Genomic DNA, 24690 nt, shown 5'->3' on the forward strand with positions numbered 1-24690 from the left:
TTGTATGATGGTCTGGGAATTGCTCTGGCCTTAAAATAGTTTTGTATCTAAGCCGATGCACATTGCACATGACCTTTACTACTTGACCTTTGTTTAAAGTGGGCCCAGATTGAAAGCCTGATTGGTAACTTTTAGGTATTGTGTAGCCTGTGTCTGATTTGGTTTGTTCCATAGATGTGATTTTGCACTAATCCAAAGAAGCTGCAGCTAAAAGGCAATGCCAAATTGGTGCAGTAGGGGGCGATGTGGGCCTGAGATTGAAGAGCATTGTGGTTGCCAATGATTGATTGTTAGTACAGGATGGTTGAAATGGATGGTCTTTAATTTATCGGGTGTAATTTTTGATGACAAAGGGGGAACTAACTAAATGGCAAACTTTGTTATTAAAGCAGTAACTATTATTTTGAAGGTTTTTGCAAATTAAACTCATTGAAACATGCAGGTTAAAACTCCAAGCAGATCATTGAGGTTGATCATTTTTCAGTAGAAATTGTGTGTTTTTAAAAAAATTATGCTGCTTGTTGAATCCCTTTCCTTTTAAGGAGACCTAGATTTCACTCACATCTTCAAAGGAAATGTATATGTTGTTAAATTGTTTCCTGCTGATTTGTGATTATATTTGAAAAGGAATACTTATTTATTTAGCCTTGACCATTAGAGGATTTGATATCTATACTTTCAGCAGTGTATGTTTGCTATAGTATTTGCTATACTGTCAACTTTCATTTCTAAATAGAAAGCCACTTGAAATTGCCACCGCGTGGAATAGTATTCTTGTTCTTAACTGAGCATGCACTATCAACTGAAAAATTTAGTTCTTCATCTTGAACATCAATCCTATATCCTTATAAGGAGTAACTATCTGTGTTCTGACCTGTTTATTTTGGTCAGGCGTACAGATACCTTCGAGAAGAAGTAAAAACCTTTCAAGGGAAGCCCATCAAGGTAAGTGTTTCGTATTCACTTAATGTTCTCTTGTCAGTAAAATGAAATATGCCCTTGACTTTGGACCTTTATTTTGTAGGCAAGGATAAAAGCAAAGCCAATGGCTATCAACACTTTTCTACCAAAGAATGGTTACAGACCTCTTGACATGAACCTATACACTCAGCAGAGGTACACATCATTTTATGTGCCTCCTATCTACAGCCCTCAGCAGCAGTTTCCACTTTACAGCCTTCTTGCTCCACAGTCTTGGTCTACAACCCACAGCTACCTGGATCCAACACTGGTAAGCATGATCCATTTGGAAACTCAAAGTATGTGCATGCTATTTGAATTACTGATCTTTTGGAGTTTATTTGAAAACTATTTTGGTTTTACAGAAGTATTTTCACTCCTTGCTTGGCTTTTACAAACTTCATTAATATTATGTAATAGTCAGAAACAGTTTGGATCCCTTAGAATTTCTGTAGGAAGCAAAGGCATGTGCTCGGTTTTCTTTTTCAGAACCAGTCATTTGTCAGTGGTCAGTACTGTGCTTTTTGACTTTGCATTTGAGAGAAAATGATTTTTTCTCATTTTGTTTCATTTTGTAAAAAATCCCCCAAGCTGTTAGGCAGCTTCATTTCACTTCTATTTCATTTTCTGTCATTGGGTGTGGGACAATTGAAATAAGTTCAGGAGTGAAAGTGGCTGGCAGTTCTTGGGATAGAAAGTAGCTCAAGTTTCCCTAATTTTTGGCTATTGGCTGTGTCCTTTGCCAGCTGTGTAGAACATTAAATAAGCTTCCAAAGATAGGAACATAAAATTAGTGGCAATCTGACACCTTGATTATGCCCTGCCAATCATCTGCCTGAGCTCCATTTTCCTGCATTTTCCCCATATCGCTTACTCCAAAAATCTATAGATGTTTTGAATGAACCCAGTGAGCTTAGATGGAAGATACCAAAATTCATCCATGCTCTGAGACCCGTTATCAATGACTCATCCCCGCCACTGTCGTCCTCATCCACACTTTTAAGCTCTCAAGAATTTTGTAACTTTCAATGACATTGCCTCTCAACCTCCTAAATATAGGCTCAGCCCGTCTCTCTTTGTACAGTACTCGTATGTTTATATATTGTTTGGAGTATGGAAATCAAAATTGGTGTTCCAGGGAAGTCTCACGACAGCCCAGTGTGATCACAGCAAAATGTATCTTAAGTCTTGTAGCAAAGCCAGTTACCTTTTTTCTTTCTTTTCAAATCTTTTTATTGCATTATAATCAGTTAAATGAACATATCAATAATGATAGTAACAAGAGAACAGGATTGCAATAATAGCAATCATATATACAAAAGTAAGTTCCAAATATCATACCCAGACAGGTCCTCCCGATCTCTTGTTAATTGAAACTGAAAAAAAGTTCAAAAGATTTGTTCAAGAAAAGAAACCAAAAAAAAACCCCAAAACTCCTAAACTAAATGGGGGACTGGGCTGCCATAATTTGTCAATTATAATTATTCTGTCCTTGACTCCGTTCCTCCTTCCATAAACAATTAAATATTAGGAAAAACAACTTAAAAAGAAAATCAACAAGTCATATGTATGGAAATATTGAATAAAGGACTCCCAAGTTTCCTCAAATTTAATCGAGGAATTAACTGTGCTACTCCTGATTTTTTTTCTAGGTTTAAACAAGCTATAGTTTGAGAAAACCGTTGAGGTGTAGGGGGATCAAAATCTTTCCATTTAAATAAAATGGATCTTCTGGCCATCAGCATAACAAAATGCTATCAAACGGCAGGCTGAAGATGGTAAATAATTATAATCAATCATTGGTAATCCAAAAATTGCAATACTAGGATGAAGTTGTAAATGAATATGTAAAACTGCTGAAACAATATCAAAGATGTCTTTCCAGTATTTTTTCGAAGAGGGCAGGACCAAAGTATATTTAGGTTATGAAGACACGCAGTCCTCTTATTGTTATTGAGTAATGCATGCAGAGTTACATCTGTCACACATAGGGTTTATATGGGAATAAAAACGGGTTAGTTTATCTTTTGACATATACGTTCTATGAACCACTTTAAATTGTATTAAAGTATGTCTAGCACACATTGAAGAAGTATTAACTAATTTAAGAATCTTTTCCCATTCTTCTATGGATATATTTACTTGAAGTTCTCGTTCCCATTCATTCTTTATTTTATCAGATATTCCTGAAGGGATTTTCATGATCAAGTCATAGATGGTTGTTATTACGCTCTTTTGTAAGGGATTTAAACTTAACATTTTTTCTGTGATATCAGTTTGATGTGACATCGGAAAGGTAGGCAAAGTAACACTCAAAAAATTTCTAATCTGTAGATATCTAAAAAAAAAGTGCGATCCAAGTAAATGTATTTATTAGATAACTGTTCAAAAGACATAAGACAGTTATCCGTAAATAAATCATGAAGACAGTTTATTCCAGCAACACACATCAAAGTTGCTGGTGAATGCAGCAGGCCAGGCAGCATCTCTAGGAAGAGGTACAGTCGACGATTTGGGCCGAGACCCGTTTGTCAGGACTAACAGAAGGAAGAGCTAGTAAGAGATTTGAAAGGGGGAGGGGGAGATCCAAAATGATAGGAGAAGACAGGAGGGGGAGGGATGGAGCCAAGAGCTGGACAGGTGATTGGCAAAAGGGATATGAGAGGATCATGGGACAGAAGGCCTGGGGAGAAAGACAAGGGGGGGGGACCCAGAGGATGGGCAAGGGGTATAGTTAGAGGGAGAAAAAGGGGAGAGAGCGAAAGAATGTGTGTATAAAAATAAGTAACAGATGGGGTACGAGGGGGAGGTGGGGCCTTAGCGGAAGTTAGAGAAGTCGATGTTCATGCCATCAGGTTGGAGGCTACCCAGACGGAATATAAGGTGTTGTTCTTCCAACGTGAGTGTGGCTTCATCTTTACAGTAGAGGAGGCCATGGATAGACATATCAGAATGGGAATGGGATGTGGAATTAAAATGTGTGGTTTATTCCTTTCGTTTTCCAAAAAAGAAAGGCTTGATCAATTCTGGATGGTTGAAAAAAAAATGGGGCTGGAAAGGGTAAATTTATTGGAATCAAAGAATTTATGAAATTGGAACCATATTCGTATTGTATGTTTAATTATTGAGTTAGTAATTTGTTCAATTTAGTAATTGCAAAGGGGAGCGAAGCCCCTATGATAGATGCCAATGAAAATCCTTGCACAGACTCGCATTCAAGATTCATCCATCTTGAACTTTGGGTTTTATCTAACTCTTGGGGTCCAAAACGATATTAATTGCCCAATAGTAAAATCTAAAGTTCGGCATCGCCAAACCACCGTCCTTTTTGGATTTCTGTAAATATTTCTTACTCAACCTAGGATTTTTACTCTGTCATATATATGAAGAAATTTTACAATCAATAATATCAAAAAAGGATCTAGGAATAAAAATTGGTACTACCTGAAATAAATAAAGAAACTTGGGTAGAACTATCATCTTAATTGCATTGATCTGACCAAGTAATGATAAGGACATTGAAGACCATTTAATTAATTGTTTAATATGATCGATTAAAAAAAAAATTAGCATTGAATAGGTATTGATGTTTCTTGGTAATTTTAACCCCGAAATACATAAAATATTCTGTAGCCAATCTAAATGGAAAATTTCTGTAAATTAAAGTTTGCGTATTTAATGGGAATAACTCTTATCAAAATTTAATTTATAACCAGAAAAGCTACTAAATTGAACAAGTAATGATATTACTGAAGGAAGGGATTTCTCTGGATTAGAAATGTATAATAACAAGTCATCTGCTTATAGCGATACCTTAATGTTTCATTGCCCCGAATAATGCCAAATATATTGGTGAGTCTCAAAAAACAATTGCCAAGGGTTCTAAAGCAATGTCAAATAGTAAAGGGCTTAAAGGACAGCCTTGCCTAGTACCACAAAAAAGCCTTAAAAAAAAAAGAAGAGGTCTCTGATTATTCGTAACTACAGAGGCCAAAGGTGTATGATATATCAATTTAATCCAGATGTAAACTTTGGATGAAAACTAAATTTCTTGTGTATTAAATAAATATTTCCATTCAATTCTGTCAAATGCCTTCTCAGCATCCAATGAAATAATACATTCTGGGATTTTAGGTGAGGAAGTATATATAATATTCAATAATCTAACATTAAAGTATGAGTAATGATTTTTAATAAATCCTGTCTGATCTTTGAAACAATTTTGGGCAACATGTTTTCCAATCTAATTAGCATTATTTTAGAAAGAATTTTAAAATCTACATTCAACAAAGATATTGATCTGCATGAAGCACATGCAGTAGGGTCTTCATCTTTTTTAAGAATTAAGGAAATGGTTGCTTCATGAAAGGATTGTGGTAGTTTACCTATCAATAAGGCATTTTTAAAAATTCTACTTGACCAAGGAGAGAGTGAGTCGGAAAAACATTTATATAAAAAAAAAAATTCTACTGTAAATCCATCCATACCAGGAGCTTTACTGGAGTTCATTAAAGAAATTGCTTTCTGTATTTCTTCCTCCATAATCAGTGTATCTAATAGTATTCATTCGTCAGATGACAGTTTGGGAATATTCAATTTCCCTAAGAATTCATGCATTGTAGTAGTATTGTCAGGGAATTCTGACTGATATAAAGAGGTATAGAATTCTTGAAAAGAGTTATTAATCTCATCATGGTCAACCGTAAAATTGCCATCCTGTTTACAAACTTTAATAATCTGACGTTTAACCGAAACAGCTTTCAATTGATTGGCCAATAATTTCCCCAATTTATCACCATGTATATAAAATGGAGATTTAATTTTAAGTAACTGGTTTTCAATAGGAGATGTTAATAACAAACTATGTTACATCTGAAGTTCAACTCTCTTTTTATAAAGCTCCAAATTGGGAGTAACTGAATATTCTTTATCAATTTCTTTTAATCTTATCAACCAATATACAGATTTCATTATTAGTTTGCTTTTTTAATCCAGCAGAGTATGAAATAATTTGTTCACGAATATATGCTTTAAAAGTTTCCCATAATGTCCCATTGGAAATTCTTTCAGTAAAGTTAGTTGAAAAGAAAAAAGCGATCTGTTCTTTAATGAAATGAACAAACTTGAAGTCTTGAAGTAAGATCGAGGTGAACCGCCATTGTTTAGTTCTAAAACTTCAGCTAATTTAATTGATAATTTCAAAGGTACATGATCAGAAATAGCAATTGCATCATAGTCACAAGCAGTGACAGATGGTACTAATCGGGAGTCAATAAAAATGTAATCAATTCTAGAATAATTATGATATACATGAGAGAAAAAGAGAACTCTTTATCATTAGGATGTAAGAGACGCCAAATGTCTGATATTCCAGAGTCCACTAAAAAAGAATTAATAAGAAATGCAGATTTATTTGGTAGGATTTGTTTAACTGAAGACCTATCCATCAAAGGATTTAAACAACAATTAAAGTCTCCACCCATTATCAACTTATATTCACTTAAGTTAGGGAATAATGCAAATAATTTCTTAAAAAATTCAGGATAATCGACATTTGGAGCATAAATATTAACCATAACTTTTTGATTACAAAGTAAACCGTTAATTAACAAAAATCTGCCAGTTGGGTCTGAAATTGTCTCATAATGAACAAATGGAATTGAAGAGTCAATAAATATTGAAACACCTTTCACCTTTGCGGATAATTAGAATTAAACTGCATGCCCCTCCAAAACCTAAAAAAAAGTTGATTGTCCTCCTCCTTCACATGAGTCTCCTGTGCAAAAATAATCTGAGCTTTCAGTCTATGAAATATTAAAAAAAAATTTGTTTAATCGGATGGTTCAAACCATTAGTGTTCCATGAAACAAAATTAATAATCTTATCCATTTTCAATGAGTAAATCATATAGTGTGTAAAAGGTTAATCCTACTGCAGGGAAATCATGTCCCCAAAAAAGGAAAACAGGTCAAAAGAGGAACCGCAAGTCACGGCAGTCAGACATATTTGTAGTTTCAGGTCAGCCCAGAGAAAACAAAAACAAGACACCCCTCCCCCACCCTATAAGACCCGGAAACTAACCAATAGACAGCTAGAAAGCAAACTACCCCAAACTCTACCCCCATCTCCTAGTGACGAAGTTCCAAATTTTTTTTTTAGAAAATGGATTCATACCACTCACATTTTGAGCATCCACCATTTGACTAAGCGTTTTTTAAAAAATCATGAAGACAATTTCAAAAAAAAGATAAAAAGTATTAAGGGATTATTTATGTTTCACAAATTCAAAAAAGGGCAATCAGTCCATTAGAACTCAAGCCAAACATAGTTATTTTAAATAGTCACAAGGGAGGAAAAAACAATAAAAAAAAAGGCTTTATCATAAAGATATAATGGATACCTTTAATTCAAAACCGATTATACCTTTTACTAAAGCTAGGAGGAAAAAAAAATTCAAATGATAAAAGTCTAGATTTATAAATTAAATTTTTTCAAACTTAAACCGAGTGTATGTTAATACATAACGAATAAACAAAGTTAATCTTTAATCTATAGGGGACTGCCATGTTTTAAATTTACACCAGCCTCAAGTAGACTAAACAAAGTAAAAACAAGTACGTAGAGCATACTGAAACAGACGCTCTGCTATTTTAAACTTTTTTAAAAAAAATTTCAGAAAGCCATCTTAAAAGACAAATAATTATCTTAAAAATATGGCAAATACTTATAATTCGAAACAGGATACACATTTTACCAAAACATAAGTAGAAAAAAAAGTCTACCATTAAACTGTAGACTGTAACAAATTACCATTTTAGTTTAAACTATCGAAGGTAGTTTTTAATCTTCGAAACCGTCAGACTGTAACAAACTATCGACTTTATTCACTAGGCAAATAAAATCTATCATTAAACTATGGAAGACTGTCATTTTGATTTAAGCTGTCAAAGACAGTTTTTAATCCACATAACTATCTATCGAAACTGTCAAACTTGCATTTTGATCCTCTGAAAACTTTTGAGCCTATTCGACTGAAGTGAACCATTTGAGGGATCCATCAGATAAGATTATTCTGACGCGAGCAGGGAATAATAATGCAGGTCTAAGTTTAGCATGATACAGATCATTCATCACTGATTTAAACACCGATCTTTGTGTATTATTTCAGGACTATAATTTTCTACCAATCGAAATTTGTGATTTCCATAAGCCATAATTCTTTTCTGGCGGGCAAGTCTAATTAACTGTTCCTTAATATGTACATAATGAAATCGTAATATAATACACTTTGGCTTGAGATCCGATGCCAGTTTTTTTCGGAACTCGAGGCGCGCGATCCAAAATCGGTAAGTTCGAAAGTATTTCCGAGCCAAACACCTGCTTCAGCAATTGAGAGAAAAATTCAGTGGGGTCTTCTCCTTTTTCAATATCTTCAGGCAGGCCAATTATTCTAATATTTTGTCTGTGACTTCGACCTTCCAGATCAGTCATCTTAATTTTCTGTCGCTCCAGTGCTTGAATAGTCGAATACAGTTTCCTTTCCAAAGTCTCGACTCTGCCTTCTATCTTCTTGTCCGCTTCCTGAAGTTCAAATATACGTCCCTGTAACTCCTTGGTCTCCTGTTTAAATGTTTCCATTGCATTATTAATCATCCTTAATGTCAAATCCATGGCATCGATTTTCTCTTCCAATTTCGAATCTCTCTGCTCGATTTTTTTTTTCCCATTCAGTAATTTCGAAAATTTTCTCCTCCAGTTTCAAATTTTTTTGGTCGATTTTTACATCCAGTAATTTCGATATTGCATCCAAGGTAAGCTCCCCCTTTCCACTGCTTTCGGCTAGTGTCTTTTGTCCTCTGGTATTCATTGTCACCATTTTCACTAAATAAGGATTCAATTTCAAGCATATGAAAATATTATATGCTTTAGTGTAAGTAAGTAATAGAAGAGTGGTAAAAAATTTGAAAAGGTTAGGAGCAAGCTTCAACTCAACTCACTCCATCTTGCGCCACCTAGAGCAGTTAACTTCTGGTTTAATTTGGCGCTAGTGATGCTCAGCGACTACTTGCTGCTGGCAAAGGAAGAAAACAACTGAATATTACGTAAATCACTTTTTCTGATGAGTGATCACGGCAGACATTAGGCCATAACTTGCCTGTTGGAGTTGAGCTTTTGAACCACCTGTATAACTTGGACATTTTTGCAGTGGGAACTGAAGTCTCAAAGGCGCAAGTCAGTTGCGGCGTGTTATGTGCGGGCTGAATCAGGGTGGCGGAGAGCGAGTAAAGAGCTAGTGTTTGGCTGTTTGATCTTGGAGTGTAGGTGATACAGGGTCAAGGTGGCAAGATCCAGACCTGGGCCTGAGTGAGAGGAAAGACCCAAGGCTTGATTTTAAGCATTGAGCTGAATTGGAAAAGTTGGATACGCCCCTAATTGAGAACATATCGAAGTGGCAGGGCCTATGTCCAAGAGCAGCTATTGACCTGTGGTTTGAGCAATTTAAATGCTGGGCCAGATTGAAAAGGTCGGTTGTGTCGGGGCTACAGGCGAGGGATGGGCCACTTCAACCGTGGCTCTACAACTGCACTGAACTTTAGCTCACTGCTCCGCAAGGTTTACTCGTCTGTGCACCGAATCATGGCTATGGCTTGCAACTATCACACTGTGGACTAGCTTTTGGAAAAATTCAGTTCTGAATATTGTTTGCTTGCTTTTATTGTTAGCATGTTTTTTTTTTGCTCTGCACATTGGGTGTTTAGTCTCTTGTCTTTTTAATGAGTTGTTTTGTAGCAGCCTGTAAGAAGACCAATCTCGAGTTTGAATAAAGTAGACATACCTTATGGCTCCAGCAGAATTGAAAATACACCGAACTACAAATCATAGCCTAAAAGTGCTGATTATTTTAAACGGCCATTGGAATCTCAAAGCAAACAGTAATAAAGTCAGTCAGTAAAAAGTCCCGGGAAGCAAGTTATTTAGTAGCAGAAATTTTTGCCCAGGAAAGGAAAATTCACACAGTTGATGAGGACCTAATAATACCAGCATGTAAAATTATACTGGCTAAAATGCTAGGACAAGATGCAGTAGGAGAAATTGAAAAGGTTTCGTGCTCAATAATGATGGCTGGCTCTTCACTTGTAAAGTTCAGGGGGAAAGAAGAGTCCTCAGGATTGACAGAAAGATCATTGGTGACTGTAGAAGCCGATTCTGGAGCAGCAAGGTCACGAAAACAGCTGGGATACAGGTGCTTGGGTAGTAGGATCCCTCCCGCATCTCCTTTTCTCTTCAGCAGTCGCTCTTCTGGATGCCTCAAAGTTCTTGGCTGCTCCGTGGATCAGTGTTCTCCAGCGGTCTCTGTCACCAGTCGTCTGCTGCCACTCTGTGATCTCTGTTTGCCTGAGGGAGCTGCTCCTTAAGTTGGTCTTTGTACCTCTTGTGCGGGGCACCACGATCACTCTTCCCCTGAGAGAGTTCTCCATAGAGTAGTGCTTTTGGTTACCTGGAGTTGCCTATGTGAGGTACGTGGCCTGAGCAGCAGAGCTGCTTCAGCAGCAAACGGGCTTCAGTGCTTGGAAGTTGAGCTTTTTCCAGGACCTTGTTGGAGCCACGATTCTGGCAGCTGATACCCGTGATGGAGCGGAGGCAGTGCTGATGGAAGCACTTGAGCCAGCTGGATTTGCTTCTGTTACAAGACCCAAGCTTCAGAGCCGTGTAGCAGTGTTGTGATGACATCAACCCTGTACATCTGAATTTTTGTTGACGGATGCAGCTGGTGGTTCTTCCACAAGCATTTCTAGAGGCGTCCAAAGGCACTACCAGCTCTGGCGAGTCAGTTGTCAACGTCCCTTACTACTGTGGTATTGGAAATGACACTGCCCAGGTAGGTGAATTGCTCAACTGTGGCGAGAGAGTGGTCGTTAATGGTGATCCGAGGTGGGTTCTTCTGATGGAGGATCATTGTTTTTTTCAGTCTGACTGTTAACCCGAAAGCCCTTGCAGCCTTGGCGAACTTTGACTGCAGCCTGTAGCATGTCCTCTGTGCATGAGAAGAGCACAGTTGTCCACATATAGTAGCTTGCGGATGGGCTTTTGCGTGGTTTTTGTTCAGGCGAAAAGGCAGCCACTCTCAAACGATACGCAAGTGGGCGTATTGATGACATGTCACATGATGCTGAAGGGGTTTTCTGTGAAACTGAAAAACAGCTACTCTATCCAGGTTGATGAGTCAACAGATTTCACCAGTTAATGTCATGTTGTATCATTTGTCAAATTTGTAAATGATGGTGAAATTCAAAATTTTTTCTGTTGCGAAGAGCTGCCCGGAACAAGCAAAGGCCAAGATGCATTTAATGTTTTGTCTTCATGTCTGGAAACAAAAGGCCTGTCTTGGAGGAACTGTGCTGGCATCTGTACTGATGGTGTCCCGTCAATGGCTGGTCCCATGAGAAGTTTTGTTTCTCTTGTTTTCAAAAAAAAAAGAGGAAAAAGTCCTGACAGTGTCACAACACATTGCTTTCTTCACAGAGAGGTGCTGATGTTCCGGATGATGCTACAAAAATGGTTACCTTTATTAACAAAGACCAGTTCACTCAAAAGTGTTTAGTAAAAAAACACAATTGTGGAAACCTGGGTAAAAGAGCACACCAGTCTCCTACCACATACGGAAATCCAGTGAATAGCAGAGGAAGAATTCTCAACAGAGTGTCTGAGCACTAAGGTGTATCGCAGGAGTACTTCCTGGGAAGTAGGCCAGATTTTGCTGAGTGCTTTGAAGATGAAGAATGGCGGCAGAAACTAGCTTGCTTAGCAGACATTTTTCATCATGTGAGCCAGTTAAACAAGTCTGCAAAATTCGTGGATTTGAAAGGAAACTGAATCTTTAGAAAAATCATGTTGCAAAAAAATCTTGAAATGTTTCTACTGTTGCTTGGGCTTGAGACTGAGAAAGGATCGTAAAGTCTTGAGCCTTATTGAAAAACACCTGGAAGAACAGCAGAACAAAACTGAACAGTATTTTCCTTCTGTTCAGTCGAGTGTACGACTGAGTGAGGGGGCCCTTTCTCTGAATCTTCTGCTCAACCTGAGGACTTCTCTTCGAGAGAAGAGGAAGAACTTTGAGATGCAGTCTGATCATGCACTCAAGGTGAGATTAACTGACCTGCCCCTGGACAAGTTCTGGATTTCTGTAAGACTATCCTGCCATTCAAAGGAAAGCACTGAGCATTTTGCTGCTGCTTTCAGCTTGCATGTGTGAGCAAGGACAGAGATGGTCTCATTTCAGTTGAAGGTGAAATCAATGTATGCTTATGTCAAATTCAACACAGAATTGAGCATTTGTGCAGCAAAAAAGACACAGGTTTCACAGGTTTGAGCCTGATCATGTCACTTAGTAAGAAAACGTTTCTTCGGTCTTGTATAAAATTGTCTTAAGCCATCTTTTCATTCCTATTGCTTTGACTTGTGGTTTTTAGTATCTTTATTATTCACCATTGTCAATAAATTTTTGTTGTAAATAGCATTAAGTATTAAACAACCTTTATTTAAATTAAATCTACGGAGCTTATCTTTAGGAAAAAATAAGTTCAATTTTGGCTGAAGCCAGTTACTTAACAGAAGTTTATTATGTTTGCCTTGAGTTTTTTTTCAAGAAAGGTAAGATGGGCTCAACTAGTTTTTCAAGAAAGGTTGGCTAAAAATTCACTCTCTACTCAAGAGCATCGACACTTATTTTTGGATGATTATTATATTCACATTGCTGATCACACTAATGTACAGTGAGCTGTAGATATAATTTTTTTATGCTGGGGTTCCCTGAGACTTATTCTGAAAATTATTTCAAGGGTTCCTCCAGGGCAAATGTTTGAGAAAGGTTGTGCTAGACCATAATACACAGGCAGAATCAGGCCGTTCAGCCCATTGAGTCTGCTCTGTCATTCTATCATGTCTTGATTTCTTGCCCCTCTCAACCCCATTCTCCTGCCTTATTCCCACCCCACCCCCAAATCCATTGATGCCCTGACTAATCAAGAGCCCATCAAACATTAGCTTTAAATGTACCTGTTGACTTGGCCCTCACAACCACCTTGGCAACAAATTCCACAGGTTTTTGTTTCCAAGAAATTCCCCCTTGCTCTATTCTAAATGGGCTTCCCTCTATTGAGGCTGTGCCCTCTAATTCTAGACTCCCCCACTATAGGAAAAATCCTCTCCACATCCACTCTGTCTCAGCTTTTCAATATTTGGTAGATTCAGTGAGATCCCCCCTCATTTCTAAACTCCAGTGAGTACAGGCCCAGAACCGTTCATTCCCAGAATCAGTTTTTTTGTAGGCGAATGATGAATACTAAACCAAAACTAGAATATTGGGTTAGAAAGATTTGCCTTTGAAAATGCTGGTGTTTTGAATGGACTTTCAGAATCGGGTTTAATATTGGCATATGTCGTGAAATACATTGTTTTGCTGCAGCAGTACGTTATAAAAAGTTACAAATTACAGTAAGAAATATACACAATTAAATTAGTGCAAGAAAAGAGCAAAAAAATTGAGATAGTATACATTAGTTCATTGTCTTTTCAAAAATTTGGCAGTGGGGAAGAAACTGTTCCTAAAACGTAAAGTGTGTATTGCCAGGCTCCTGCACTGCCACCTTGATGGTAGCAATGAGAAAAGGGCATGTGATGGAGGTCCTTATATTGTTGTGACTCTCATCAGCCATCTGATCTTTCATTCCTGTATACCGCCTTGTCACCATCTGAAATTCTGCCAGTAGTTTCCTTGGCAAATTAACAGAAGGTGTTTGAGTGTGCCACGTTACAGTCATGGGTGTAGAGAGAGAGTAGAGCGTTGGGAAAGCGCACGTGCCTGAGGTGCACCAGTGTGGATTGTCAGCGAGGAGGACATGTTATTTCCTGTCTGCATTGACTGATCTGGTGAGGAAGTAAAGGATTCAGTTGCAGAGGGAGGTATAGAGGCCCTGGATTTGGAGCTTGTTGAGTAGAACTGACAATATAATTGTGTTGAACACTGAGCTATAGTCAATAAACAGCCTCGTAGTTATTACTATTGTCCAGGTGAACCAAGACTGAGTGGAGAGCCAGTGAGATTCTTAAAATGAAAAATAAAAGTTTGTAATTTAGTTACTGATTATTTATCCTATATTTGTGTTTTACATCCGAGCTATCTTTTCCAAATATTCTGCGCATTGAATTTACTAAATGTCTTCAACTTGTTCGATAGGTGTCTCCATTCCCAAATGCTGGCTTCATAAATGGATTTACTGCAGCCCCAAACTTCAAAACTGCTACAGCCCCTTTGACCTCACTCAGACAATATAACCCTAGAAACAGGTAAGATTTTTAAAAAAAAAATTTTCCTTCAAAATGCAAAATTAAGATAAGTATAGCATGTGATAGAAATAGATGTGCTGGTAAAAGCTTGGTAGTGATATCGAGAACTGCAGATGGAAAGTGGGTTGTCTGGGGCAAAAGCAAAAGAGAAACTAGTGCTGCTTGCCTTTTGCCAACTTTATTCCCCAGTCATTTTGGATATGCAAGGTTACATCAATCTTTTTTTTAATATATAAAAGCAATATATTTGAATTGGGAGCATGGGTAGAATACTTCACCCCTCAAGCCTGCTCTGCCTTTTAACAAGATGTGGCTAATCTAATTGTTACCTTTCACTCCCTTGCATATCTAAATTCCTCTGTCATTTATTTGAAGACTCTGGTTCCACTCCTATGGAGAAAGACAATTCCAACAAAATTTTGCCTTGGCTGTCTTAAATGAGATGCACTCTATTTTAAATTATGTCTTCCAGTTGTAGATTTTCCCACAAGGAAGCAGTCTGTCAATACACACCCTGACAAGATTCATAATTTTGTTTCAGTCAAACTTCTAAAGTCCAGGAAATACAAACCAAACCTGTCCTACCTTGTAAGTCATTCTGTCTTTTCCTGTCTTCAGTGGTTTAACATTCGTCCTTAAATAAGGTCACCAATAATTTGCACAGATGTGGTCTTGCCCAGTTATGTAAATGACATACAACATCTCTAATAGAGCCTGCAGTTCCCCCCCAGCAATAATCAGTATTATTCTGGATGTTGTAATTATTGCCAACATGCTCAGCTTTTGATCATGCTCTAAAGCCCCCCCCCCCGCAATCCATCTAATCATCTTGCTTTGCAGTCTGAGCATTCAGAAAATGTTATATTACTGCCAAAGTGAATAAAGCTAGGACTTTACCATATCATTCTCAATTTGTCAGATCTTTGCAATACTCTTCACAAATTTTGTTCCTTGTTACTTTTGTTTCAACAGCAAATTTACCAGTCTTTAGAATCATCGTCGTTTTAAGCACAAAACAGTCCCTTTAGCCCATCTGGTGCATGCTGGCAAAGATCCCTAACTAAGCTAGTCCCGTTTGCCCATGTTTGACTCGTACTCAAATATTTGCTATCATGTATCTGTCCAAGTACTTAATTTGATTTTGTTAGTTACCTGCTTCAACCATTTTCAACCATTTTCTCCGCAGCTCATTCCATAGACTAACCATTCCCTGGGTGGAAAAAGGTTGCCCTTTCTAAGTTCCTCTCTTTATTGATTTCCAAATCCAGGGGAAAAGACTGCATTGATGCAATGTCCCTACGTGATTATATACACTTGCTTAAGATTGCCTTTCATTCTCCTGCACTCCAATGAAGACAGCCCAGACTGCTCAATCTCTTAACTCAATCCCTTATCCCAGCAATATCCTAAGTCACCTCTGCGGTTGTTTGAGCTTTATGACATGAACCTAATTAATATAACTTGTGAAAAATTGAGGTCCAGCACTGATGTGTATGGCACCTTTTTTTTTGCATCTTCCCAGCTAGGAAAAGAATTTTACTTGTGGCTGCTCTGGCTTACTCACATGAAAACTATCTCCCATTCATGCAAGATTTTACTACTTGCACGATGATCTCTGCTTCTGCACGTTCTCTGTTGTCAATATTAAGGTATTGTACATCGCACAGCGGGGAAAAAGTGTCTTAACTAGTGAGTCTGCACTAATCAAGTACCCGTTACACTAAAACTATTTTATTCTTCTCACACTCCTTGTGTTTCCCTAGATTTAAACACACTTGGAAGAGTAAGGTTATGCCCTGCAGCATTTTTAAATGTACAAGAAAATGCAATTTGTTCGCAGCGATTACTTTATTGAGATACAGTGCAGAATAGGCCCTTTCTGCTCTTTGAGCTGCACCAGCCAGCAACCCTAGCCTAATCACAGGAGAACTTTACAATGACCAATTAACTTACCATCCAGTATGTCTTTGGACTGTTGGAGGAAGCAGGAGTACCTGGAGGAAATCCACGCAATCTTAGGGAGAACTCTACAGTTACATCCAAACTTATTACAAATTTAAAGCAAAACTTAAACTTAAAACAAAAGTATTTTGAACAGAGTGCTTGCTTTCAAAATTTGTGAAGTGTAAAGTTCCATTCTACGAAATCAGTAACCATTTCAAAGTGTTGCTGTAATTTCTGGAATTTTCCCCATTTGAAGCTTTATTTTCTTCATGGTTTCTTATATTCCACTCCTAGTTTTTAATTTGGAACCTTAAGTTGGTAAAAAAAAAATAGTGACCACTGTATTTGTATTTTGATAAAAGTAATGTGCGTGTAAAATGCTCATTATGGCTACACGGCTCCCAGTGCATTTTGTCCTTTAATGATTTAATTATTTGAAATTGTGATCGCTTCAGATCCTATCCTGAACTCCTGGAGGTTTCTGGTTCAGTTTTCCTGTAATACACTAATATCATTCATAGGCTCGCACATTGTTTGACCTGATATTTTTGACTTGATGTCTAAAGTTGAATACAAGATCTTGGGTATTAGATGGTGCAACAATATTTTTATATGACAAGCCAAACTGTGGAAAGTAGTAATTTTATAGTACCTATACAATTCACCTGCCCCACAAGTTTTCATGTTTTATTGTTTTTCAACATTGAATCACAGTGGATTTAATTTAGCTTTTGTGACACTGATAACAGAAAGACTCTTTCCAAAGTGAAAAAATATCTCTACAAAGTGATCTAAAATAATTACAAATATAAAGCACAAAATGATTGCATAAGTATTCATCCCCTTTAATATGACACATCAAATCATTACTGGTGCAGCCAGTTGGTTTTAGAAGTCACACCAGAAGCCAAGTCTGTATGTATGTATAAGGCAGAGGTTGATAGATTATTGGTTGGACATGGTATGAAGTGATAAGGGAGAAGGCAGGAGATTGGGATTGAGGGGAAAATTGGATCAGCCATAATGAACTGGGAGAGAAGAATCAATGAGCCAGATGGCCTCATTCTATCCCTATATCTTCTGGTCTTGTAGTCTTATTATTAGTTAAATGGAGATTACCTGTGTGCTGTCAAGATGTTTCAATTGATTATAGTAAACATAGACCTGTATCTGGAAGATCCATCTGCTAGTGAGTCACTATCCTGACAATAACTCCACCATGAAGACAAAGGAACACTCCAAGTAACCTGCGAAAAGGTTATTGAAGAACAAGTCAGGAGATGGCTACAAGAAATTTTCCAAGTCACTGAATTATCCCTTGGAGTGCAAAGTCAATCAAGAAGTGGAAAGAATATGGTGCAGCTGTAAATCTACCTAGAGCAGGCTGTCCTCAAAAACTGAGTAACCATGCAAGAAAGGGACTAGTGAGGGAGGCCGCCAAGAGACCTATGACAACTTTGGGGGAGTTACAAGCTTCAGTGGCTGAGATGAGAGAGACCGCGCACACAACTGTTGCTTCACCAGTCTGAGCTTTACGGGAGGGTGGTAAAGAGAAAGCCACTATTGGGGGCGGTGGGGTGGGGGAACTTGCATGAAATCTCGGCCAGAGTTTGCCAGAAGGCATGTGGGAGACTCTGAAGTCAGCTGGAAGAAGGTTCTATGGTCTGATGAAACCAAAATTGAGCTTTTTGGTTATCAGACTAAATGCTGTGTTTGGCATAAGCCAAACCTTGTATATCAAAAGCACACCATCCCTAACATGAAGCATGGTACCGTGGGGATGCTTCACTGCAGCAGGCCCTGGAAGGCTTGTGAAGGTAGAGGGTAAAATGAATGCAGCAAAATATAGGGAAATTCTGAGGGAAAACCTCATACAGTCTGTAAGAGAACTGTGACTTCAGAGAAGTCAGACAATGGCCCCAAGCATAAAGCCAAAGCTACACAAGAATGGCTTAAAAACAGTTCATGTCCTGGATTGGCCAAGTCAGAGTCCAGACCTCAATCCAATTGAGAACTTGTGGCTGTACTTGAAAAGGGGTGTTCATTCACGATCCCCGTGCAATCTGACAGAGCTTAAGCAATTCTGTTAAGAGTAGGGAAACATTCGTGTCCAGATGCACAAAACTGTTATAGAGACCTATTCACAGAAACTCAAGGCTGTAATTGCTGCCAAAGGTGCAACTACTGAATACTGACTTGAAGGGGTGAGCAATTGTACAGTCAATTATTTTGTTTAATAATTGTAATAAATTTAGAGAAATTTGTAGAAATTAGTTTCACTTTGACATGAAAGAGTCTTTTCTGTTGATCAGTGTCAAAAAAGCCAAATTAAATCCACTGTTATTCAATGTTGTAAAACGAAACATGAAAACTTCTAAGGAGGGTGATAATTTTTATAGGCACTCTAACATCCAGATATGTCATGTGGCTGAATTATTGGCTGTCAAGTTGTGTTTAGGAGTCTTAATCTGTTCTTTTAGTTGTATTAGGCCCTGCAAATGAAAGGAGGCCAAGTAGTTTCAAGTAGATCTATTAACCTACTGTGCAAATATTGAGGCATGGAGCTATTAAGCACGTTTTGAAGTATTAGGATGTTTGCAGGTATGACAAATATGGTAGCAAATGATCCTGTCAAAGCAAAGCCGACTCTCCTGTCCCAGCTGAAAAATTAAGAGACAATTGATAATATAATTTAGAGGTGTAACTTGAGCAGGAACTGCTTTAGTCTACAGATAATCATTCTGAAAGAGAATGAATGCATCTCCTTTCAGCAGTTATCATATGGGTTGGAAATTAAGTGACCCCAGAGAAGCAAGTTGGAATGACAGACAAAGATGCATTTGGACTATTGGAAGTTCAACTGGGTGCACCAGCTAGTTGACCTACAGGGATGGCCTGAGCTGGCATATATAATAAATGTATTGCTTTTTAAATATATAATATGCACTTAAATGCGCATGCCAAATCTGCAGTGATTTTTAAAACCCAAAGAAAACTAATTACGACAATTTTCTTGATCTGTTGTATCTTCATGGGTTCTTCGAGTGGAAGAATTCTGCCTTTTATTATCCAGAATTTTTACAACTGTGTAAGTTCAGTTTGCATAATTACATATTCTGATTTAGGGTTTCAGATCAACCCGACAGTGCCACACCTTGGATAGATTGTTGCCACCTACCAAATACCCCACCTTGGATGGGCTGTCCATGAGCCCATAATACTGTACTTAATTATTTTATATGTGCAAAGGTTGCAGATTACTATGATTCAGTTGAAGGTTTTGATTGCTTGTATTCCACTGCAGGAAGGGGTTGAATTTTCGAAGGCAGTTGGATTCCTTTGGAGTTTAGCATTCAAGTCTCTTTAGCTGATTGCAAATTTGTTTAATTGAGAGTATTCCTATATGCCAGGTGCTTTTTCAGCCTGTTTCTGACAGTATATAATGCAAAAGATTTGGCTTTGATCATCCTATTGCCAATCATGTCCATAATAGGTTTGTGTTTGGAATGGTTGGTGATGGAGTAATAGCCAGGACATGTGTAGGAGCATGGAAGTGAACCATTGATCCCCAAAGATGAAGTTTTCTGTGATGAATCCTCCTGGTCATCCAGTGTTGTAAGACCCACAGTTGTACTATCACTGTAGAAGAATGATTAGTTATTAAATATTCTGCCTTTCGTTATGTGGTCTGAAAACCAGTAAGATCACATATTCTAACAAATCACCATACATTGAATTTGTGATCAGGAACCACAGCAAATCTCATCTCCGCCCCACATTGCCGAGCACAGATCGTGGACCAGGACTATTAGAGAGCCCAACGATATTTAATTTTTCGACGGATCGTCTATTGAATGGTGTACGAAGTCCTCAGATGCGACCGGCTGGGCCTAATAGGACACGGATCCATAGCAATGCAGCTTATAATAAGAGAGATTTTGGAATTGCCAGGTCAGCGGAACAAATCAATGCTGATTCATCACCCAGCATGGGTCGAGGAAGGTGAGTTTGATTAACCAAAGTAAGGAAGCATAACTATCAAATTGACCCCTTTTTTTTGTTTCAAACATGTGTTAGTCAGACAAAAAAATATAGATATTCCTTAACCAGGAATGCTGAACATCCTCCAGGTCAGCCTATGTTACCACCTTGTCCTTTTTCATTTTTACCCTGTAATTAGCAGCTAATAATGATTATGCTCCACGCACATTGCAATTTGCATTCATAGCCAAGTAGGGATCACAGATGTTTGAATTTAAACGTTGCTTGAATTTTAAAACAATTCTTTGTAGCAGTGTCTCAACTGATAGGCATTGTTAAACAAAGCAAGCATTAAAGGTAGACTGTTATGAATTAGCATGTGGAAACCAATATTTTTGTCTGAATAATTAAGATTTTATGGAATTTTTTTTCAGGAAGAATTCATATGGATACAGGAAGAAAAGAGAAGACAAGTTCACGGTATTTTTTTTAGTATTTGAAGTTTTTTGATTGCCATAGTTGGTTAGACAGGATGCTTGTTTGTGCCAGCTGGAATTTCGTCTTGTGTAACTTGTCTATCCTATCTGACATGTTGAAGCTAAGAGGAGTGGAAATGATATGAGAGCATTAATATAATGTTCTCTGCAATTTGCCATGCCAGAAATTCACCATAAATAGCTTGTGTGATCCAATCATGCTAAATATGGAATATTTGAAACTGGTCTTATGCAAGTTGTGTTGTCACATGGACAAGCTCCTTGCAATTAACTGCTTCCTTCAAATTGACTTTGGCCCAATGAGAGTAAACCCTACATGTTTATTTGGTGTGTACATTTGGACAATCAGGTGTCCAGCTTTCCCTCCGAAGCTCTCGTTGTTGGTATGTTCACATCTGGCTGCACCTTTTGCTAATTATGGTTGCCATAACATGCAATCAGCCATTGAAGAAAGCCTGTAACAAGGGGCTGACCAGGTAGGAGTGAAGTGGGCAAGCTTACATGGATGTCTGATGGTTTTTCATACAATTTGAATATGTTGGGTTAACCATATGGGGTCAAACATATTAATATATTTGGGTGTTTAACCAATACTGCCTTGATAGATTAGATTCAACTTTATTGTCATTGTGCCGAGTACAGATACAAAGCCAATGAAATGCATTTGGCATCTGACCAGAAATGCAAAGAATTGTGTTATTTACAAAATAACTGCGAATAGAAAGTGCTACAGCACACAAATATAGAAGTACTGAGACAGTACAATACGGATGCAATACTGCTTAGCGCTGTGATGAGAGGTTTAGCAGGGTCACAGCCTCAGGGAAGAAGCTCTTCCTGTGCCTGTGGTGCGGGAGTGGAGGCTCCTGTAGCGCCTACCGGATGGGAGGAGAGTAAAAAGTCCATGGTTAGGGTGAGATGCATCCCTGATGATGCTTTTCGCCCTGCCCAGGCAGCGTTTATGGTAGATGTTCTCAATGGTTGGCAATTGGGTGCCGATAATCAGCTGGGCAGTTTTCACTACACACTGGATTGCTTTGCGGTCCGATATGGGACAATTACCATACCACACAGATGCAGTTGGTGAGTATGCTCTCAATGGTACAGCGGTAAAAGTCCATCAGTATCCTGGGACAGAGGTGAGCTTTCTTGATGCTCCGCAGGAAATAAAGGCGCTGTTGCTCCTTTTTGATCAGGAAGGAGGAGTTAAGGGTCCAGGTGAGAGCCTTGGAAATGTAGACACCCAAGGAATTTGAAGCTTGATACACACTCCACTGCAGTTCCGTTGATGTAGATGGGGATGTGAGTGTGACTCCTGGCATGCCTGAAGTCCACAATGATCTCCTTGGTCTTCTGGGTGTTGAGGGCCAGATTGTTGTCGGCACACCATGCAGCCGGGTGCTGGACCTCGTCCCTGTAGGCCGTCTCATCATCCCCTCTGATCAGACCAACCACTGTGGTGTCATCTGTGAACTTGATTATGGAGTTAGAACCACGTACAGGAACGCAGTCATAGGTGAAAAGGGAGTACAGAAGAGGGCTCAGCACACAGCCTTGAGGCACGCCGGTGTTCAGGGTGAGAGTGGAGGAGGAGAGGTTGTCTAACTTAACTGATTGGGGTCTGTTAGAAAGTCCCAAGGTCCAATTGCAGAGTGATACACTGATACCAAGCTAGCGAAGTTTGGTGATCAGCTTGGAGGTGATCACAGTATTGAATGCTGAACTAAAGTCAATGAACAGCATTCTGACGTAAGAGTTGGGGCTGTCCAGCTGGGTCAGGGCAGAGTGAAGTGCCGTGGAGATGGCATCCTCTGTTGACCTGTTGGTGCGATAGGCAAATTGATGGGGGTCCAGGGTAGAGGGCAGACAGGATTTCAGATGTGATAGCAAAGAATGATAGTGGAAGAACCACTTGATTCTCTGCACCCCATTTCCTTTTGCCCTGTTGCTTGTAGCCTTGCCTGCAGCTGGTTAAGCTCTAAACTCGTGACCCTCTGTTTAAACTTCATTATCTCCATATCTTTAACATCTTTAAAATAAAGCCTTTGCTTAAAGCATTTGGTCACCTCTTTGCTATGTGTTTTCATGCACATTTCCAATTGGCTGATGACTCAATTGTGAAGGACATCTGAATATTTCACAATATGCTACTAAAGAGCAGCATAATCTAATCTGTTGATAAAGTGACATCATTCTACTCAGCGCATTCCTTATTTCAAAACATTGTGGGAGAGGACTCTAATGCTAATTGAGACATTATCCAGTTCATTTTCAGCTAATAGCTGAAAATATGAGAGCATTACGTAGGTGCTTTTTTCACCCCACACAACTTACTCTGATACATTCTCACCTTCACTAGCAAAATCTCTGCAAGGAAAATCAGAATTGGGCTTATTACCCTAATGTATATCATGAAGTTTTACAGAAAATACAAGACTTGGGAAAATTGCTATAAGTTATAAAACAAAATATTGCAAAAGATGAATAATGAGGTGTTCATGAGTTCATGGACTGTTCTGGAATCTTGATGGCAAAGGGAAAGAGGCTTTTCCTATAATGTTGAGTCTGGGTCTTCAGGCTCTTGTACCATCTCCCCAATGGTGATAGTGGGAATCGGGGCTTGACCTGGAGTGGCTGGATGCTGCTCCCTCTTAGAAGTCTTCCTGTGTCAGGAAGGGATGTAACCACAATGGAACTGGTCGAATCTATGATTCTTCGAAGCTTCCTGTGACTGTGCATTGGACGCTCCATACAAGATGTGATGCAACTGTTCAGAATCCTCTCCACTGTACATCTCTAGGAATTCGCAAGAATCTCTGGTGACATAGCAAATATCTTCAAACTCCTCTGAAGCAGATGTATTAGCATGCTTTCTTCACAATTATATCAATGGGTTGGGCCCAGAAGGTTGAAGCTGCTCACCCTTTCCACTGCTGACCTCATGAGGACTGCTGGGTGTTCTGACTTTCCCTTTGTGAAGTCCACAATCAATCCTTGGTCTTGCTGATAGCGAGGTTGTTGCAGCACAACTCAACTCACCTAATTCCTTTTATGCCTCCTCTCAAAGTATGTATGCTGCTTTAACTTTGCATTTTGTTGCTTTTTAAAATCGCGTTTCAGCATGCCCCTCCTGAACATTTTTTGGTGCATGGGTATCCTTACATTAATCTTGTGTGCCATTTGCTAACTTGAATAAGGTTGCCCCTGATTTTAAATATTCTACTGTCAAGGTAAGCCATGGTTCTTTTATGCCCCCATTTATTGGTGCAATTTTTTTGACATTATATTCTCAAATTCTTGTACTTTAAACAGTTGTTTCAATATCAGACACACACGACACAGGCATTGCAGCCTGTTTTTCAAATGTCCATAGCAATACAATGTTTCATCTGTTTCATGCCGACCACAGCATCCTTGTCTAGTCCCACTTATCTGCGTTCAGCCCATAACCCTGTAATCATCTCCCCTCCATATGCCTTCTCAAATGTTTAACTGCTATTGTACCTGCCTTGACCACTTTCTCTGGCAGGTGACTAGTTAGCTCCCAGGTGTCTTAATCCCTTCCTCCCTTTTATTTGTGCCCTGTAGTGTTGAATGCTGGGGGGAAAGACTATGACCGTCCTCCTTGTGTTAGCCAAGGAGAGAGTTTTAATTCCACTGTCCAGATGGTCGATACAACCTTGCCCATGTCCCCTAAAAATCACAATTTGCCCAATTTTTACTTTTTCACATTGCTTATAAAACATCTTATTATTTACACCCTGCTGAGGGAATTTGGTCTTTCTGTTTCACCTTGGTGACTCAGTTTTATTAACTGAACATTCCTTGTACTCTCAGCCTAGCTAGTCTTTTATAGTCACACATGTAACTTGCCTGTCCTATTCAGCCTTGATTTTGTTGTCCCATTTCATAATGTAATTCCAGCACCTGCTGTTCATTGTTCTTTGACTTGGATACAAGT

At 38.7% G+C, this 24690-nt stretch overlaps 1 protein-coding gene across 2 annotated transcripts in view; it reads left to right on the plus strand.

The window, feature by feature from the left end:
• Window positions 1–24690, plus strand: part of larp4b (La ribonucleoprotein 4B) — a 105628-nt gene that overhangs the window by 58444 nt on the left and 22494 nt on the right. Inside the window, exons 9-13 of one of the 2 annotated variants that reach the window (XM_063044392.1) lie at window positions 892–945; window positions 1025–1231; window positions 14198–14307; window positions 19999–20253; window positions 20667–20712. In XM_063044392.1, the coding sequence (XP_062900462.1) occupies window positions 892–945; window positions 1025–1231; window positions 14198–14307; window positions 19999–20253; window positions 20667–20712 (672 nt within the window). The remainder of the gene's footprint in view (window positions 1–891; window positions 946–1024; window positions 1232–14197; window positions 14308–19998; window positions 20254–20666; window positions 20713–24690) is intronic. The other variant, XM_063044393.1, reaches the window with a different exon arrangement.

The sequence above is a fragment of the Mobula hypostoma genome, chromosome 3 (genome assembly GCF_963921235.1).
Source record: "Mobula hypostoma chromosome 3, sMobHyp1.1, whole genome shotgun sequence".
In the NCBI taxonomy this organism is placed as follows: domain Eukaryota; kingdom Metazoa; phylum Chordata; class Chondrichthyes; order Myliobatiformes; family Myliobatidae; genus Mobula; species Mobula hypostoma.